This window comes from Lissotriton helveticus, chromosome 6 (genome assembly GCF_964261635.1).
Source record: "Lissotriton helveticus chromosome 6, aLisHel1.1, whole genome shotgun sequence".
NCBI classification, from domain to species: domain Eukaryota; kingdom Metazoa; phylum Chordata; class Amphibia; order Caudata; family Salamandridae; genus Lissotriton; species Lissotriton helveticus.
Window position 1 is genome coordinate 2099004133 of NC_136067.1, and position 20452 is coordinate 2099024584.

At 45.7% G+C, this 20452-nt stretch overlaps 1 protein-coding gene and 1 pseudogene across 1 annotated transcript; one reads left to right on the forward strand and one right to left on the reverse strand.

Annotated features, from left to right (window-relative positions):
• Positions 1 to 20452, reverse strand: part of LOC144763056 (uncharacterized) — an 875608-nt pseudogene that overhangs the window by 744754 nt on the left and 110402 nt on the right.
• LOC144762067 (uncharacterized) lies at positions 8239 to 10636 on the forward strand. The gene has a single exon (XM_078647204.1). The coding sequence runs from the start codon at positions 8639 to 8641 to the stop codon at positions 9959 to 9961; it is 1323 nt and encodes a 440-aa protein (XP_078503330.1). The 5' UTR covers positions 8239 to 8638; the 3' UTR covers positions 9962 to 10636.

Here is a 20452-nt window from a genome sequence, read left to right on the forward strand (position 1 = left end):
CACCAGATATATATCCATGTTTATTCAAAACTAACACTCTGTCTAATTTAACTCTAATTTCAACATATCCTGAAGTGACAGCAAGCAAGATTCAACAAAAAGTGTCCCAAAGTGAAGTTATCCTACCAACCACCCTGGTGTGACAAATAAATAAATATGAAATAAATAGTGCTACCAACACACCTCCTTAGGCGATTGAAATGGGAGCTTGCCAAGTTAGAGCACGAGAGGGAGAGAGAAAGGGAAGATAAGAAGTTTGCTTTGAAGAGAGAAAGATTTGGCGCACGAGCTCCAGCTGAAAGAAATGGAGCTGCAAGCATTGCAGTTGGGTGCGCCAGGAAGTCCTAATGGTGGCAGCGTACCAGGGGCTCACCAGGAGCCCAGATTCTGTTTACCTAAGGAGGTGATAGCGAGCTACAACAAGGGGGATGATATTGCGAGGTGGTTGGAGGCGTATGAAGTGGCCTTGACCGCCCATGGGGTGCCCGAGAAACATTGGGGAGGTGGCCTGTACCGTTATATACCTCCTGACGTCAGGGACAGCCTCCTGTATTTGGATAAGGCAGGCCAGTTCAGGTATTCCCCCATGAAGGAGGCGCTCATTAAACTCTTTGGCCTCAACCCCGAAAGGTATCGCCAGATGTTCCGTGGCAGCCATAAGCTGTCCACGCAGAATTGGGTGGATTTTTTTGAGTATGCCCGTAAGGCTCTGGATGGTTGGGTGCGTGGCAGCGAGGTGCGTGATTATGAGGGCCTGTACAATCTTTTTTTGAGAGAGCACCTCTTGGATAAGTGTTTTCCGGAGCTGCGCCAACATCTGGTGGACCGCCAGCTTACTGATCCCCGTGAGCTTGTGGAGGAGGCGGATACTTGGGTTAGCACCCGGGTGTCACACAAGGGCCCCGGGGGAGATGGCCCGAAAGGCATCCCCCAGATGCCCCCCAGAAGAAAGAGGGTGGAGATAAAAGAACGGAGTTCTCACGAGGCCCACAAACTAGACAGTTTGGGAGAGGAGTAGGTATCCTACCTCAGTCCTGTTCCCCGAAACCCACTTACCCTGACAAGAGTCAGCAGCCAAAAGTGGTCCGGTGCTATGAGTGCGGAGAGGTCAGACACTACAAGGGAGATGCCCAGTGTTGCAAACGACCCCCAGCCCCCACTGGTGGCAAGAGCCCCGGGGTGGCTAGTGTAGCGCTTGGGTTGGAGCTGCCCCTGGATAGGGAAGGGGAGTGGACAGGCCTGACCCTGGTTTCACTTGGGGATAGAGAGATGGTCCCAGTTACGCCATTACCATCGAATACTGCTAAGTACCAGCAGAGGGTGAAGGTCAATGGGGAGGAGGTGGATGCTCTGAGGGACACAGGAGCCAGCATGACCACCGTAGTGAGGCGGCTGGTGTCCCCTGAGCAGGTAGTACCTGATGTGTTCCATCCGGCCGTGTTGGCTGACGGCAGTATGAGCTACTATCCCGTGGCTCAAGTTCCCTTTGAGTGGGGAGGAGTGAAAGGCCCATTGAGAGTTGCGATCAGCCCTGCCTTGCCTGTGGACTGTCTGCTAGGTAATGACTTGGAACATACCGCCTGGAAGGAAGTGGAGTTTAAGGCCCACACTGAGATGCTGGGGTTACCAGGGTGGACTTGCGTAGTCACGCGGTCAATGGCTGCCCGGCAAGAAGCTCAACCAGGGTTGGAGCCTGAGACAACGGCCCAACCCAATGCCGTTCCAGAGGAGAGTGGAATGGAGGACACGCCCCGTGTGATGGATAGTTAGCCCGCGGAGGTATCCCCGGAGTCCGTGGAGGTGGATGTCATTCCCGTGGGGGACTTGCCGACCCTTGCCGAGTGGCATGTGGAAGGAGGGCCTACCCGGGAGGAATTCTGTCGGGCGCAGAAGGAGTGCCCCACGCTTGAAGGCATGCGGCGACAGGCCGAAGCCCAAGCGGTCAACCTAGAGACCGGCAGTTATCACGTGTATTGGGAGGATGGCCTCCTGTACAGTGAGCCAAAGGTTCCGGTGCATGGATCCTCGAGGGCCTTAGTGGTCCCCCAGTGCTACCGGACCTTTTTGTTGGAATTGGCGCATGAGATACCCTTGCTGGACACCTGGGCCAGGACAAGACCTTTGCGAGGCTTGTCCCACATTTTTATTGGCCCAGGATGAGGGTTGCCTCTGACACCTACTGCAAGACCTGCAAGACTTGCCAGGCAAGTGGCAAGACGGGGACCAAAGTGAAGGCCCCATTGGAACCACTCCCGGTGGTCGGGACCCCTTTTGAGCGGGTCGGTATTGACATCATTGGGCCGTTGGACCCTCCGACCTCTGTGGGACAACGGTTCATCTTGGTGTTAGTGGACCATGCCTCTCGGTACCCAGAGGCTATCCTTCTGAGGACCGTTACTGCACCTGTGGTGGCACGGGCCCTGATGGGGATATTCACCAGAGTGGGATTCCCCAAGGTCGTGGTGTCGGATAGGGGCACAAACTTCATGTCGGCCTACATGCAGGCCATGTGGAAGGAGTGCGGAGTGACCTATCGGTTTTCCACTCCTTACCACCCCCAGACTAACAGGCCCGTAGAGCGCTTCAACAAGACCTTGAAGGGGATAATCCGGAGCCTGCCAGAGGACTTGAGGCAGAAATGGGACATCCTCCTCCCTTGCCTGCTGTTTTCGTACCGCGAGGTACCACAGAAGGGAGTCGGGTTCAGCCCCTTCGAACTGCTCTATGGCCATCCCGTTAGGGGACCACTCAGCCTTGTCAAAGAGGGGTGGGAGAAGACTTCGCAGAAACTTCCCCGTGATGTCATCAGCTACATGCTGGCATTCCGCAGCCAGGTGGCTAAGCTGTGGAAGGAAGCCTCAGACAACTTAGAGACTAGCCAAGCCGTCATGAAGGAGTGGTATGACAGCAACGCTCGGACGGTGGAGTTGGACACTGGACCGAAGGTGTGGGTCAAGGAGCCTGGGGATCTTAGTGCCCTCCAGGACCGGTGGACTGGTCCGTACGAGAATGTGGAGCGTCAAAGCCAGACCACCTACGTTGTTGACTTGAAGACCCCCCGTCAGCCCCATCGGGTGCTCCACGTAAACCGCCTGAAGCCTCACCATGAGCGATCGGAGCTTGCTCTCCTCATCGTGACGGATGGGAGCGAGGAGGAGGAGAGTGAGCCTCTTCCTGACCTTCTAACGGCTCAGGAGAAGGATGGTTCAGTGGAGCGAGTTGTCCTCTCCCCATCCTTGACCCCAGAACAACAGAGGGACTGCCGCCAGGTATTGGCGCAGCATGCCTCGTTGTTCTCCCTCACGCCTGGAATTACGCATCTGTGTACCCATGATGTGGACACAGGGGACAGTCCGCCAGTAAAAACCAAGTCTTACCGGCTGTCCGAGAAAGTGAAGAACAGCATCCAGGGTGAGGTGACCAAGATGCTGGAGCTGGGAGTGATCGAACCCTCCAGCAGCCCGTGGGCTAGTCCGGTCGTGCTGGTGCCGAAAGCAGCTCCACCGGGCACCACACCAGAACTTCGGTTCTGTGTGGACTATCGGGGATTGTACTCTGTCACCAAGACAGATGCTCACCCGATCCCACGGCCAGATGAGCTGATTGACCGGCTGGGAGCAGCCAAGTACCTCCGCACCATCAACTTGACATCTGGGTACTGGCAGATTGCCATGGTCGATGGAGCGAAGGAGAGGACAGCGTTCCCCACCCCCGAGGGCCACTTCCAATTCTGAGTGATACCCTTCGGGCTCAAGAATGCTCCGGCCACCTTCGGATGACATAGCTGTCTTCAGTAGCACCTTGGAGGACCATCTGCAGCATCTCCAGGAGGTGCTGCAGGCTTTACAACATGCTGGCCTCACCATCTAGGCTAGCAAGTGCCAGATTGGACAGGGATCTGTCGTCTACCTGGGACACCTGGTGGGTGGGGGTAAGGTGCAACCCCTCCAGGCCAAAATTGAGACCATCATGGCCTGGGAGCCCTCCAAAACTCAGACTGAGGTCCGAGCTTTCCTCGGCCTCACTGGCTACTACCGCAGGTTCGTCAAGGGATATGGCACCATCGTGGCCCCCTTGACCGAGTTAATGTCCAAAAAGCAGCCACGCAAGGTGATCTGGACGGCTGCTAGCCAGGAGGCATTTGAAACACTGAAGCGAGCGATGTGCACCGCTCCGGTGTTGGCCACTCCGGACTTCCAAAAAGAATTCATTGTGCAGACAGATGCCTCAGAGCATGGCGTAGGCGCCGTGCTGTTGCAACTCAATGATGACGGCCAAGACCAACCTGTGGCCTTCATCTCTCGAAGACTCCTCCCTCGGGAACAGCGATGGAGTACCATCGAGCGAGAAGCCTTCGCTGTGGTCTGGGCCTTGAAGAAGCTGAGGCCATGCCTTTTTGGCTCTCACTTCCTAATTCAAACCGACCACCGACTCCTTCGCTGGCTCATGCAGATGAGAGGCGAAAATCCCAAGTTGCTAAGGTGGTTCATTTCCCTACAGGGGATGGACTTTAGGGTGGAACACCGGCCCGGAGCTGACCACGCCAATGCTGACGGTCTTTCCCGGTTTTTCCGCCTTAGTGACGAGAACTCCCTAGAGGTTGGGTAGCTCTCCCCTCTTTCGGCTGGGGGGGACTCATGTTAGACCTGTCAGCCCTAGGGTGGTCTTTCCCTATTTTTTTCACCCTTGCCTCATTTTTCCCACCTTCTTTTTGCTGGCCCTTAGGTCTCCGGGCACCTTTTTATGGCTAGTCCATGTTAGGGTGCAGGTGCTCTCTACTCCAAACATGGCTGCCACTGGCCCCTGCTACTGCAGCGTGGTCTTTTAGTGTAGGGCCCTAGTTGCCAGGAGCTGGCTGGATCCCCATACATTGTTGCAATGCCAGCCTGCCATCCCCTGTCCATAGGTAGAGTGGGGAAGCTCCTGGAACCTTCCAGAAGAAAGGCGGAGCTTATTTTTGCCGCCTTAGAGAGTGGTCACCTGACCTGGGCATACTTAAGCAAGGGAGGGAACTTTTTCTAGTCAGTTGGGGCATCACTGGCCTGGGGAACCCACGCAGGAGATTTAGGTGGGAGGGCCTAGTCAGGAACTTATGCCATTGGGAGTGACAGGATTTAGGTGCTGCCTCTTAAGCTGAGTGAGGTGTCCTAGACTAGCCCCCTGATCTGGCCCAGCAGTATGGGACCCCAGGGTCCATCTTCAGTGACCTGAGGAAACTCCTCCAGCCTCCAACTCAAGCCCCCCCTTCTTAAAAATAACCACCTCATAAGGGCGCAGAACCAACTAAGCGCCGAGAAGACTACTTGCCCTTCACACCAGAGACTACTGGGGGATCGACCAGGTACTGGACTGTGCTGCCCTGCGCACTCCCTGCCTCCCCCTGACTGAACTGATCAACTACTTGTCCTGCTCCCCTCATCAGCGCTGTAACCTGCTGGTCTGATAAGCGCTCTGGCTTAGACTGCCTTTCCTGTCAGATCTGCTGGGTGGGCCCCCACATCGCATCTCACCTGAGCGCTGTAACCTGCCTTGAAGCACTATTGCCTCCACGCGCTGTCCCAAGGCGCTGTATGATCCTCACGCTGTTGCCCACAACTGCTGTGAAGCGCTGTGCCCCCGGAGCGCTGCTGCGCCTTCGCAGCGCTCCCTGAAGTACTCAACACCACAACCTGTGGGAAGCGCTGGCTTTGAGGCGCTGCTGTTTGCCCCCGGCGGCCCTCGGTGCCAGGAGAGGGCCGCTGCTGTGTTCCCTAAGGGCCTCGACCGGCCCGACTGTGTGCAGTTCCCCCCGCGGCGGCCCCCGGAGCCTTGGGGAGGCCGCCGCGATCATCGGCCAGGCCGCGCCGGGATTCCTGTCAGGCGGTGCTGGGCCTGCCAGGCCCTGAGGCCGGCTTCCACCCCACGTGACGGGGGAACATCTCTGCCCCGCCTCTCCTGGGCAGTGATTGAGCCCGCGGCCCAGCCTGGTCCCTGGCCGCGCCGCGATTGGCTGTTGACTCTCCCGCCCCCCAAGGACGCGACCAGATTGGTCCCGGGACCTCGCAAGGGCCGGGAAGGAAGCCGGGACTGCCCTGGGAGCTGGAGGGAGACCCGGGAAGAGCACGAGAGTGGCGCGGGTCTCCCCCGACGGCCTACTACCCCCCTGGGGCTTGCAAACACCGCCGGAGGGCTCCGTGGATCGTGGGAGCCCTCCCTTGTGTCAGCGAGTGCCCCCTTTGCCCGAGTGAGGCCTGCCAGAGGGCCGAAGCCCTCCCCCCTCGCAGCGAACCAACGCAAGGGCCCCGGAGGGCCGAAGACAACAGGTAACCCCAGGGGAGGAGGGCGGAAGGCCGGTTTTGGCCCCGAGTTCGCCCCTCCCCCGGGGAAAGCAGCGACTGGGCCCCGTTGGCCCCAATGAGCCTCCAGTGACTGGGAGGCCGGATACCAACTGTTAGACTTTTCGGGCCCATTAACTGTACATGCCTGGGGACAGGCTCATCCCCTACTTAACTTGTTACGCCTGATTAACTGTTTAGGCCCGAATTGATAACAAGGTTATTCACCTCTTTGACTGTTTAATGCCTGAAGACAGGCTCATTCTAAAGTAACTGTGCATGTTTGATTACCTGTTTTAACCCTGCTGATTGAGTGGTGGATCATTGCCCTGTACTGAATTTCTTGCAGGGGCGGGCTTCTATGAGTCTTGATGGGGATGTGCTATGATACTGATTGGTTTACCCCTTCGCTATTTCCCTGAAATGGTTACCTGTATTGAACTGTTGGTATTTCCAAGATGAAATATTCATAACTGCTTCCTGAATTGTCCGCCCCTGGTTTATGAATGTACTCCCTTAGCCTGCTGAAGAGTATAGTGCAACAGGCTGTGTTATTTGATGTTTTGCTCCCCTGATGGGAATGCCTAATGAACTGCTTTAATGAAACACCCTAATGAAATGCACTAATGAGTTATTGATACCCTGATCTGAATTATATATAAAAGATCTTGAATTTTAATCAAAAGTACTGGTGTGGTCTCCATTATTGCGCCCATTTATTGTCTCAGTGGATGAGTGTGTTGTGTAGCTGCTTTACACGTAAGCCCCTGGCTGCCTTCCTGCTCGAGCCAAGCTACCCCCTGGAGAACTGGTGGTCCCAGTTCTTACACATAGCTGTAATCCTCAATTAAAATGCATACTGGAGTGCAAGTATAAATGCATTTCATTGTGTGCATTTTAAAAAGTGAATTACTTAATTAAGAATAGATTCAAATGGACAACATCTGCTATTCTCTGATAAAGCAGCAATCGGGTAAACAAATCCAGCTACAGAAGGAATTTACAGCATCATTAGCAGGAGGCAGGAACTGATTAAGTGCCTGAAGTAGGCAGGCCACTGCCCCATGCTGTATTGTGTAGTGGGCGGATGCAAAATGTGAATGGCATAACAACTGACCAATGGATGGAGAGCTGAAACCGCTTTAAGTAAGTAAATCATATATGTAATTTGTAAAATAAAAGTTCCTGGTTAACACCAGACTAAAGGTGCATTCGTAAATCTGTAGGTGTGCACGTTTGTGGAGAAAAATGTGCATACCTACAGAATGATGTAACAGACGCCACCTCATTACACCTTATGGTTTTCTTTTTTTTTATACTGTGCATCATTGGGAAAGCTGTACGCGTAAAAGGTGAGAGTTATTGACTCCCTTACTGTGTGTTTCAAATGGATGTCAGATGGTCAGAGCCTCGGATCTCCGGAGTAACACTATGTGGTAAATGCTCAGATTACCTGCCCGGGTCCTATCCCAGGGTCTCTGATAGTATAAAGGACTCCCTTGCAGCAGTTGCTTATGTTTCCCGCTGTTAGTGGCATGCTCTGCATTGCATGGTCCATCTTGTATTATTTGTTAGGCTGTGTGATAGTAGGAAGTATTCCCTGGATAAGAAGGGAGGCATCTTGTTGCTATGAATTGAACATTGTAGTGTGTTGTGGGGTGAGGGTCTCACTCGCTGAACCGGAACCTTCTCTGGTGTCTTGGTTTCACCTCAAGTCCACACTCTTAAATAGAAGGGAATCCTGGAAGGATGATATGCTCTTACTCTGCCTACTGCATCTTTACATTGAAAGTGTAATCTAGAATTTCTTCAGCGCACCTGTCTATATGGACAGTTAAGTCTCATTAAATGGCAATAGATTTTTCTGACGGGCTATGCATTTCAGCTTATTCAGTGTTTATTTTTCTTAATCTAACAGGTGAAACAAATACAGTGATGAACAAAAATGGTAAAGGCATTAAGCATCACTTGTGTAGGAAGTGATGTAAAAACTGTCTACGTCTTTCCTGGTAGGCTAATGCCTCACCAACGTCTTTCTGCAGCAGGAAACCTACACTGCCTAATGAGGTCTTTACTTGGCTTTTAGAAATCAGCTGCTGAACATTGAAGACATAACACACTGAGATATTGAAGCAAGTCTGAGGTGCTCATTACGAAGGAAGAACCAACCTGGTATCGGAAAGAGCACACAGGAGAGAAGTTAAATGAATATATAGATTGTGACAAAACTTTTATTAGACCGAGAAACAGCAAGTGCATCATGCGAAACTTCCTGCTAAAAAAAAACATATATATGGACTGACTGTGGAAAAGTGTTCTTTGCAATGAAAGACCTAATGCAGCATCAGAGGGTCCACATACAGGAGAAACCATTTCAATGTACAGAATGTCATGAAGTGTTTCGAATCAAGGAGACTCTAGATCGGCATCAAGAATTCCACACTGGGGAGAAACCGTATGAATGTATTGAATGCTGTAGAGCATTCATTAGAAAGGAACAACTAGAGCTTCACCAGAAAGTCCATACTAGGGAGAGACCATATCACTGTACAGAATGTGACAAGGCGTTTACTACCAAAGGAAACCTAGGAAAACATCAGAAAATCCACACTGGGGAGAAACCGTATGAATGTACAGACTGTAATAAAGTGTTCAGATGGAAGGCAAATCTAAAGGAGCATCAACAAATCCACACTGGGGAGAGACCGTATGAATGTACAGAATGTGACAAGACATTTTTTATCAAAGCAAGCCTAAAACAACATCAAAAAAGCCACACAGGAGAGAGACCATATCAATGTACAGAATGTGACAAAACATTTATAACAAATGTAGAGCTGAAGCGCCACCAGAGAACTCACACTGGGGAGAGACCATATCATTGTACAGAATGTGACAAGGCATTTATTTCCAATGGCAACCTAATGAAACATCTGAAAGTCCACACTGGGGAGAAACCATATGAATGTACAGAATGTGACAAGGCATTTATTACCAATGGAGACCTATGGCGACATCGGAGTGTCCACACTGGGGAGAAACCATATCAATGCGGAGAATGTGAAAAGGCATTTGTAGCAAATAGACAGCTACAATGGCATCTGAAAACCCACACTGGGGAGAAACCATTCCAATGTACAGAATGTGACAAAGCATTTATATCAAATGGAATGCTGAAGCAACATCAAAAAGTCCACACTGGAGAGAGGCCATTCAACTGTACTGAATGCGAGAAGGCATTTATTGTTAAGTCACGTCTAAAGCAACATCAGAGAGTCCACACTGGGGAGAAACCATATCAATGTACTGAATGCTACAAGGCATTTATAACCAAGAGAACGATGAGGCAACATCAGAAAACCCACACTGGGGAGAAACCATATCCATGTAGTGAGTGTGACAAAACATTTATAAGAAATGACGAGCTGAAGCGACATCAAAAAGTCCACACTGGAGAGAGACCATTCAAGTGCACTGAATGCGAGAAGGGCTTTATTATAAAGTCACGTCTAGTGCAACATCAGAGAGTCCACACTGGGGAGAAACCATACGAATGTACGGAATGTGGCAAAACATTTATTACAAATGGAAAGCTAAAGCAACATCAAAAAATCCACACTGGGGAGAAGTCGCATGAATGCACCTAATGTGACAAGATTTATTTGTAAGCCAAATTTGATTCAACATCGTAAGGTTCACTTAGGAGAGAAACCATATCAATATACTGAAACTCACGGAGAATATGTAACAAATGGAGAGCTAATGAAACATCAGAAAGTCTACGTAGAGAGAAATCCTGTGTATACACAGAATGTGTTAAAGTCTTCCATGGGAAGAATAAGCTAATGCAGCCTCAACAAATCCACACTCGGGAGAAATCATATTAATGTACAGAATATGACAGCATTTTTAACAAATGGACAGCTAACGCAACCTCAAAAGTCCAAACTGAAAACTACACTGAATGTGGTGACACAATTATTAGAAAGAAAGAGTTAAAACAACACCTGAAAGTCCACATTGGGAAAAAACTGTATGAATGTAACAAAGTGTTCTTAATGATGCACCCTTATGAATGTACAGAAAGTGGCAACACATGTATTAGAAGAGCACAGCCAATGCATCATCAGAAGGTCCTCACTGGGAGAAACCATATCAGTGCACTTACTGTGACCAGGCATTTGTTAAAGAAGCAACATAACACAACATCAAAAAGTTCACATGGAAGAGAAATTATATGACTGTACTGAATGCAACAAAGTATTTATTAGAAATGCACCATTAATGTACCATCAAAGTCCACACAGTGAAGAAAGTCATGACCCGAAGAACGCATATCTCAAAAAGCTAGAACTAATACAACATGAAAAATTCCACCCTGGGGTGAAACCATATCAACGTCCTGAATGTGACAATTCATTTATTGGCAGTGCACAGCTAATACATTAACAGTAAGCCAACAAAGAGGAAAATGTCATGACAGTGAAGAATGCATATCACTGCACTCAACGTGGCAAGCAGACCCCAAGCATAGATTTGCAAATTTGCAGAAAGGTAGTACAAAGGCAAAGCAAATGCGACATCATAAAGTAATTACTAGTGGGACACCAGTCCTTCACACAGGAGGAACGCCATATGAATATACTGAATATGACAAAGCAATCATTACAAAGGGGCTGTTAATGCAACATCGGAAAATTCACAGTTGAAAGTAACGGAGGCAATAAATGTGACCAGCTGCTGATCTGATAGTTCTTTTTGGCAGAAACAACTTTTTCTCAAAGGATGAACATAAAGTGTCAACATGCCTTCCATGAAGAAACTGTGCCTGTCTTCAGTGTGACAAGACTTTCATTAAAAAGGAATAGCTGACACTTGACCAGAAACTATACGCTGGGGAGAAGCCATTTAAGTATTATTAACAAGAAAGAGCATTTCCTTCAAACACTCTCTGATGAGGCATTAAAAAGGCCTCCCTGGGTGTAAAATGTACTGATTGTGAAGTCTTTCATTTGAAAGAGTCATCAGTTGCTACACAAAAAAAACACCTGCTCACAGATATAGGGGATGAAATACCTGAACAAAATGTGGAGCAAAGGCACAGAAATAGTGGCAGTCATTGTAGATGCCAAAGGATTGGTCAAGAAAAGGTCCAAGGGCAACTTACTCATCACCCACAGAGGTGACAATTTTTAAAACTCCAGAGAGTATCAAACTTTCTTAGAATGCAAATGTTACAGAAGACAGCTAGATTTCTTTCCCTGTTCCTGCCTTCTATGGCATAAGGACTATTTTTTTGACTACCTGGTGATGAAACCTGGCTCTGCCTATTTACTCAGTTATATGAGATGTACTCTGCAAGGCCTTCAAGGGCTCGTATCCACAGTTTTGGGGACATTTATGATCATGCAATTCAGTGTATGTTGTCTTGGAACTTATGTCTATGCTGTTTATTGTTGAAATTTTGTTTCTTTCATTATTAATACTGCACAAGAGAGGACAAGTGGAGTTGTGGGGTTGGCTGGAAGTTCGATGCCACTGACCCTAGAGGTTTGCAACCCCTAAAGTTTGTGTGCATTAGGTGTATCGTTTAATATGGGACAGGAGCTGCCACCATTTGTACAGATCCTGTAGGACAGGTTGCTGGATAAGCGGTGAATAAGAGGCCTCTACTTAGAGGAGTGATTACAATCTCCTATCTCACGTGTATTCTTTCTACTTCTGTACAGTGTCGTTTTTTAACATGCTGATCTTGAATAAAATGAACATCATCTGAAAGTACTGACTGCAATCCTAGATGTTTAAAAATGGTAACCTTTCTAATAAAATATGGTTTACATAGTTATTTTCTTTTCTAAAGCACTGTAATGTTCATTCAGGCTATGCCTGTGCAATATGAAAAAACAAATATATAAATGTGTTTGCCTGAATAGGGAAAGACAAAGCAAAGGCCTTATCTCCCCACAAGCCTTGCTCCAAAAGGATAAACTCTGTGGCCACCATTAGAGAAATATGGGAGGGGGTTAACGAGGAGTATCAAACTGAGGATTTATGTTCATAGGTCATACAGTGTGATTAGAAATGTCATCCGTGTGTACCCGACCCCTTAGTCTCATAAAATCTGAGTACCTAGTCGATGGACCATCCTGAAGACATAGATACTTGTATAGAGACTATTAAAAACTGGAAGCTTCTCTTTACTTGTTTATAAAAGGCAAACTGTTGTTAATTCTGCAGTGAACAAGGCTTGCCCTCGTGCTATAAAGAATGTTAAAGAGGGAGGCACTCCGTGTGTGAGCTAGAAAAGGTCTCCCGCTGCCTACAATTCACCCGCTACTAATCCTCAATGAACACCCACAGTTTCAAGACAAGTTACATCTCATCGATATGGAAGGACAGGCTTATAACACTACTGTTATATCTAACACTGTGACACATCACAGGAGTCAGGGCAATACTATGACACAGGGTTTTCATACCAGAAATACTTCTGACCCTACAGAAAAGCTTAGTGAAAGGAGGGGGGTCAAAACTTCAGATTAGACTGTTTGCCTGTAATGTGAGAGGGGTGAATGACCACCACAAGGTCCAACTGGTGCCTGCATACCTCAATAGGCCTACAGTGGATGTTGCATTCATTCAGGAGATGCATGCTGCTTCTGTGGGGGTTAATCATTTTTCCAAAATTTGGAGCCTGTACCTCTATTTCTATTCCTCAGTCATTATGGAAGTGGCCGTATGGGTTAAACAAGGCTTAAGGTTCAGGTCTTTCGACACATTCTTGATGGAGAGGGTTAGTACTTGGTTGTGAGTGGTTTGTTGGGTTCGGCACGCATTTCATTGATCAATATATGTGGGCTGCAATTTGCTGATCCTGCTTTTTTCCATTTTCTTTTCTTACTAAAGTAAGGAACAGGCTTGTGACCTCTTCCCCTCGCTTTGTAAATTGTTGAGAAAACCTAATGCTGTAAACTGATTTGGATGGCACTGGCAGCGGGAACAAGAGAAACACCAAGGAAAAATCTAAGGCATATTATGCACCAGTACAAACTGCTAGACTTGTATGGTGTTGAATGTCCCAAATGCATACATTCCATTCCGTAGTACATGGCATATCTTCCAGGAACCGAAACCAGAAAGACGGTCACCCAGGCCCTTGTCACCAGCTGACTGGACTACGGGAACGCCCTAAAAGCAGGAACCACAGCCAAACTTCAGAAACGCCTTCAGCGCATACAGAACGCCTCCGCACGACTCATCCTCAACATTCCCCGCCACAGCCACATATCCGCCCACCTGAGAAACCTGCACTGGCTCCCAGTCAGCAAGAGGATCACGTTCAGGCTGCTCACCCATGCACACAAAGCGCTCCACAACATGGGCCCCGAATACCTCAACAACCGCATCTCGTTCCACACCCCCACCCGCCAGCTCCGCTCCGCCAACCTCGCCCTCGCCACCGTCCCACGGATTCGCAGAACCACCACAGGAGAAAGATCGTTCTCCTACCTTACAGCGAAGACATGGAACTCCCTCCCCGCACACCTACGACTGACCCAGGACCATCTCACCTTCAGGAAACATCTCAAGACCTGGCTATTCGAGCAGTAGCAGCCCCCCCTCTCCTCAGCGCCTTGAGACCCTCACGGGTGAGTAGCGCGCTCTACAAATGTACTGATTGATTGATTGATCAATTCCTAGTAATGATTGACAGATGAGATTGGCGAGTTGAAACTAGAACTCATTTGCTTAGAACTCATTCTCCAGTACTGATGGTTTTGACCATCGCCATCAATGCGAGGATACATAGGATGTTACAAATGGGGGTGGGGTCGCACACTACTCACACATCGGCGGTATCACCCCTAAGGACTCTGGTTAATGTAGTTACGTGTTCCGCGATGCATCTTCTTTCGATTCTCTGCTATCTTCGCTGTCTTCGCCATCCCTGGACACGTGTTTTGGGGTATCACCCCTCGTCAGCAGGGATAGGCCGTGTTCTGGGGTTGCCGGTGGCTGCCAAATATCTGCCTGGTTTAGTACCACTCAGGCGCGCAGGTGCGGGTGATGGAGCGAGATTTGGAAATAATTTTATTTCAACTCGTGAAGTCACACTTCCATAATATAAAGTAAACCTACTAACGTTTTGTGCTGTGTGTGAATTAATTCAGCCTAGTTTTAAGTTGCATTACACCTGAAAGTACACGTGGGGATTAACATGTGTGCTCATAAATGTGCATTATGTTGCATTTTCCTTGTTCGTGAAAAATAATAAATTAATTGTGTCTTTTGTTGTGTCGTAATTAATTGCAGCTGTTTAAAATAAATGGCATGTGCTTATTTTGCTTCCCTGTCTATGTAGTGTCACTCTATTCTATATAGGTGCATAACGAACCCTGCTGGATTAAATGAAGAATGGTAGATATGAAATGCTGCTTTATTTGTGCATTACAGCTAGGTAATTTAGACTAATGGGTTAATTATTAGTTATGGAGGGTGGCAACAGAACAAATTATATTACTTGCATTAATTATTCCTTTGTGTTTGTTTATATGCTAGTTATTGAACAAGCTTTGGGCCTAGTGACAACTTACTTTTACTAAATAAATCTGCTTGGAGCCAAAGAGAGTCCATGTTGGCAGTGATTTCCTCCTATCCTGAAACAAAATTGTCGTGCTGAACTGACAGTCTCTTCGTTGAGCGAGGCCAAGGCCAGGAACCGGTAGAAAGGCCTGAAACAGTTTATGTATCTGAGGAAGCTAAAAACTTTCCGGTATTAATGTTGCAAAACTGGAGGAAGATGCGTTCGAAAATTAAAGACAATGGTCTCTAAGAACGTGACGGAACTGTGATTCTAAATTGTGGTGACATGCCGCTTGTCACTTTTGGACCAATGGGACTCCGTTTTTCAGCAGAGAAAAATACATTTTCTTAGATTAGCTAGTGTAGAAAGGTATAAAAACTCTTACCCCGTGGAAGAGTTACTTCTTCGCTCCTTTTTGCTGACCTTTGATTAGGGTGTCGTGCAGATGAACTTTCCTTGGAGCACGTAAGAGCCCTAAAGACTTTATACTTTATTCTTCATTATAGTTAGCCTAGTTAGGGACTTAGGTTTTTAAAATGCTAAACTGATAATTTCATTTGCAAAAATATTTTGATTCATAATAAAACTGTCATAACCATTTGGTATGATTCAAATAAAAATGCTATAATAAAATTTGTAATACAATTTCCAAATGAGTAGCTAATAAAAATCTTACTTTGGAAAACAAGCTGGCCTTGTTATTTCATGAGTTTAGGTTACCATTAGCTAGATTTATCGCCACAGTGGCTTAATTAATTAGTAGGGTTTGTAAAATATGATAAATTCATTTACCGCGGTTGTATATAAATGTATATAATTTGTGAATACGTTAATTAGGTCACATGATTCAGTAGGGCAAATTATGTCATGTTGGATTTATGGGCCTTGTGATTGATTATTGATTGATGGTGTATATTGTGGAGTTGGGTAGCGTTGATTATGACATATTTCCTATAGCCCGCTGGATCAATTTCCTGGTAGCAGAGTTGATGGTTGCTATGGTAACCGACATGCTACATGGTAGTTGCATAGGATCGATGATTAACATATGTTGAGTTCGTTCAATTGCGTTATATGTAGTCGGAAGGGTTTCTCCTGCAGTGTGAAAAATCCTAGTTGTACCGGTACAGAGTAGTGTGGCCAGGGTGTAGTCACAAGTCACACAGTGCATTTGATCTGTTTCAGAATAGTGGTATCGTCGAATATCACAAGTGTTGTCGTCGTGCAACACGTGTTAGGGATATAGGTATGTCAGATAGAGTGTATGTATAGTGAGGATTGTCTATGAAATTGAAGCTTTCAGTATAGGGACAATGAGCCCGTTCTAAAACTCACTGCGAGAAAGTAATAGAACTAATTCAAGCTTGAGTGAAGGGTAAGATAACGTTGCTTATTTTACTGACGATTATTTAGAGAAACAGACAAATGGTTTAATCTTTTTGTTGTTGTTAATCGAATTTTCATTGAAAAAGTGTCTTTAAAATGGCGCTGTAAAAAGTTTTTGTAAAGGAGGGGTGAGCGTTGGGAGTGAGACGCGAGAAACCGCAGCGGCTGTCTACGTCACACGGTTTGCGCAGTGATTGGGTACTATACGTCATAAGCTGTACTCTGATTGGCTCACGTGCTTCTGTTGAGCTGAATACTGATTGGCTTTTGTGGGAGATTCTAATTTTACTGGTCGAGCAAGGTGGTGACGTAGCTCGAACCTGATTGGCTTGTTGGTGTGTTTCGCACACGGATTGGTTGGTGTTGCGGAACAACCAGGAAACATTTACAATCATTTCTGATTAAGCGGATTTGATTTAAAAATGACTTATTATTTCAAACATGTTGAGAAAAAGACTTCGATACTTCAAAAGTTTAAAAATGTTATTACACCTGACAAGAAAATTCAAACGCGAGGTGGTAAATTACTTCATAAGTACAAGACACCTGCAGCGTATATGGAAGGTGAATATGGTTATCATACTGTTTTGTGGTTTGATGTTTGGAAAAATTATGCAAAGGATGACGGCGTATTGGCATGGCCGGATGATGGTTCATTTAATGTAAAAGTTTTAAGAAATTTGAGAGAGAAAATGTCGGCTCTTGTACCACGGCCTAGACCAACACAATTTGAAGCTTTAGTTGAATGGGAGGATGAGATGTTTCAACTTCAGAGAGAAGCAAATGAAGCAAATGGAGTAAAAAGACCTCCGAAATCACCGAGTTATAGACGGGAAACGCATGAAGATAGAATGCGAATGTGGAGACAGGGAGATATGTGTGATGGTCTCTATGTAATTAGGGAAATGGTTTTAGGATCTCCAGGGGAAAAGAGAACTGAAAAGAAAAATAATGTTGTTACAGAAAGTGAATCAGAAGATGCAGTTTTAGAAGAAATTTATACGAAAAATAATAAATATCCTCCATGGAGACAGCCTCGTTCATGGTCCACTCCAATGGTTTCTACCGGAACCACTCCTAGTGCACCCCCAATAAATGAATCTCCAAAATTGTACCCAAATAATTCTGAATCTTTTGAAACTCCAGAACGATTTGAAACAAGAGCTATTTCAGAGAACAGAAGTTCTCCAATGGAAAGAGAAGCCCCTAGAAGTTTAATGAGAACTGACAGAAATGAGGAAGTTGCAAACACTTCAGAATACCTGCGGTCAAAAGAAGAATTAATTAGGCAGATAACTAAGAACATGGAAACAGTGACAGTTCCAGTAACAATTGGTCCTTTTAAGCCTGTATTTGATCAAAAAGAAATTAAACAACCAGGTTTAAGAATTCCATTAAATGCAAAAATTCAAAAAGTAGCTGAAAAATTTTACTCAGATTTGTCTGAATTACATTGTGAAAAATCAAAAATGCCTGACTTGACTTTTAATCAAGGTTCTTTTAACAAGACACCAATGGGTGCAGAAACTCCTGAAAGAAATGAATTGAATTCAAAACTTGATGTTGCAAAATTAAAAGCAGACTTGGAAGAATTAATAATTGGCACAATTGGTCCTGACAGTTTAAAATTCTATCGTGATGATGAACTCTTGTTCATCAGCAAAAGCATTCAATGGAAAACATAGAATAAATACGATCAATTGGAAGAACTGGCAGCAGAATTAGAAATCGATTTGAGCAAGCAGAAAAACCTGGGAAAACACTACAGATTAGACTTTACTGAAAAAGACATTGGGAATTTAAATACAGGAGGGAGAATTACTCACATAAAAGAATTGATTGTTTACATCAGGAAATTGGGTGAGTTAAGTAAATGGAGAGTGAAATGGACCAAAAAGAGGGAAGATGAAAGACTGGACAGATTGGATAATTTGTCTAAACAGTTTCCGATGAGAGAAATTGCAGGCGGAGGGTATGTACATGTTCCTTGGTCGAGACAAGATATTCTTCTCTTTACCAATGATTTTCCTTGGCTGAGAGAAAAGCCTGTGGAATGGTACCGACAGGTAGACAGGTTTATTAAAGTTTCAAAAGTTCTGTGGATTGATCTGGATGGATTTTTCGACATTGTCATTCCATCAGATCTTTGGACAGAATGCAAAATTGCTATAGGCTGGACAAAAGCTGAACCAGATCGAATTAAAGAAACAGGTGCTCCTGCACCTGAAGTTATGGAATTTTATGAAAAAGTGATTTACTGGTTAAAACAAAAAATTGCCCCAAAGGAAGTTGACTGGGTTAAAATAGACAGGACAAACCAGGAACCGAAAGAATCAGTTCATTCATTTTATGAAAGGTTATTACTGGTTTTCAAACAATACAGTGGCTATGAAAAATTAGATGAAAAGGAGATGAGACACTTTATTTACAGATTTGTTTATGGTCTTAGACCAGAAATTGGAGAAATGATCAGGAATAATATTGTCGGATGGCAATCAAATTCAGTTGATGATATTTTGAGAAAGGCAAAATACTGCAGTGATGAGTTGGAAGCTAAACAGAAAAACTTAAAGGAGAAAGCAATGTGGGCACAAGTGAAGGTGGCTGAGCAACAGATTGCAAGCCTTGACAATAAAAATGGAAATTTTGGACAGACTCAAAATCAGGGTCAGGGGAAGTTTAAAAATAATTTCAATAATTTTAACAAGCCAAAGTTTAATCCGAAAATTGAAGAATTAAAACAAAAGATGCCTTCTTTTAATTGTGGCGAAATCGGTCATTTGAAAAACGAGTGCAAAAACCCACCCAGAAATTTTAAAAATACATCAATAAACCCACAGATGCAGAATGATGTTGATCTGCAGCAACAGCTACAGCTACAACGTCAGTTAAATGATCTGAGTCTTCAGCGACAGCTACAACAGCAGTCGACCCAGCAGCAGAATCAGATTCCACTGCCTCCTTTTCCTAGCTGTGGGGGAGGTCAAAAATACAATCCAGATATTGGGTTCAGCGGATGTGATCAGGTAATAAGAAATCAAAGACAAAATTTGCAGAGTGAAACAGGACAATTTTTGTTAACAGGAAAACAAGGAAGCGATTCTGATTACGGCTTCTGACGGTACCCGAGAGAGGGGGAAGAGTGTGTAATTGGAGCCACTCTTGAGGTTGACCAGTCTGGTCCATTTGTAAATGGAAAAGTGAATGATGTAGAAATCACTTTTCTTGTGGACACTGGTGCTACCCGTTCTACTGTTAGATCAGTGGAAATTGAAAACCTACCTCTCTCTGGGGAAACCATCCAAGTAGTCGGAGTTAGTAATCAGCAAATGAAAACTGACCTTACTGAGCCTGTGAATGTGGAAATAGGCAATTTCAAAGACAAACACAGATTTGTAGTTTGCAATAGCAGTCCAGTGAATTTACTAGGGAGAGATATATTGTGTAAAATGAATTGCAGAATATATTGTTCACCTGGTGGAATTGAATTACAAACCATGGAGGAGGATGGGTTGTACAGGCTGACTATGTTAATGATTGAGGCAGAAGAAGAAAAATTATTTCCCACCTTTGATAAAGACAATTTACCAGAGGAATTGAAAGAGACAGTTAAATCTGAAATTTGGGATTTGACTGGAAATGAGATGGGTCTAATGAAACATGTCGATCCAGTCAAAATCATGGTGAAGCAGGGAATAGATTTTCCAAACATTCCTCAATACAAAAGGAAAGCAGAAACAATTGAGGGTGTTCTGAAAGAAATTGAGAGCAGTCCTTGTAATTCACCGATTATGGGAATCAAAAAGCCAAATGGAACATATAGGATTGTTCAGGATTTGAGAAAAATTAATCAGATTGTTGTTCCTTGTTGCCCAGTTGTTCCAAACCCAGCTGTCATTCTTTACCAAATTCCGCATGATGCAGAATGGTATACTGTCATTGATCTTTGCAATGCGTTCTTTACTGTTCCATTGCATCCAGAGAGTCAGGAAATCTTTGCTTTCCGGTTCCAGAGTAGGACCCTCGCATGGTGTAGAATCCCTCAAGGGTATACAGAGAGTCCTTCTATCTTTAATGAGTTGTTGAAAAGATCTTTGGAGGATTTGAAACTACCTGGCAGATCGACATTAGTGCAGTACATTGACGATCTGTTAATTGCATAAAAACC

What these genes read in the sequence shown, in the direction of transcription:
- LOC144762067 (XM_078647204.1), top strand. Translation starts at nt 8,639, where the DNA reads ATGAAAGACCTAATGCAGCATCAGAGGGTCCACATACAGGAGAAACCA.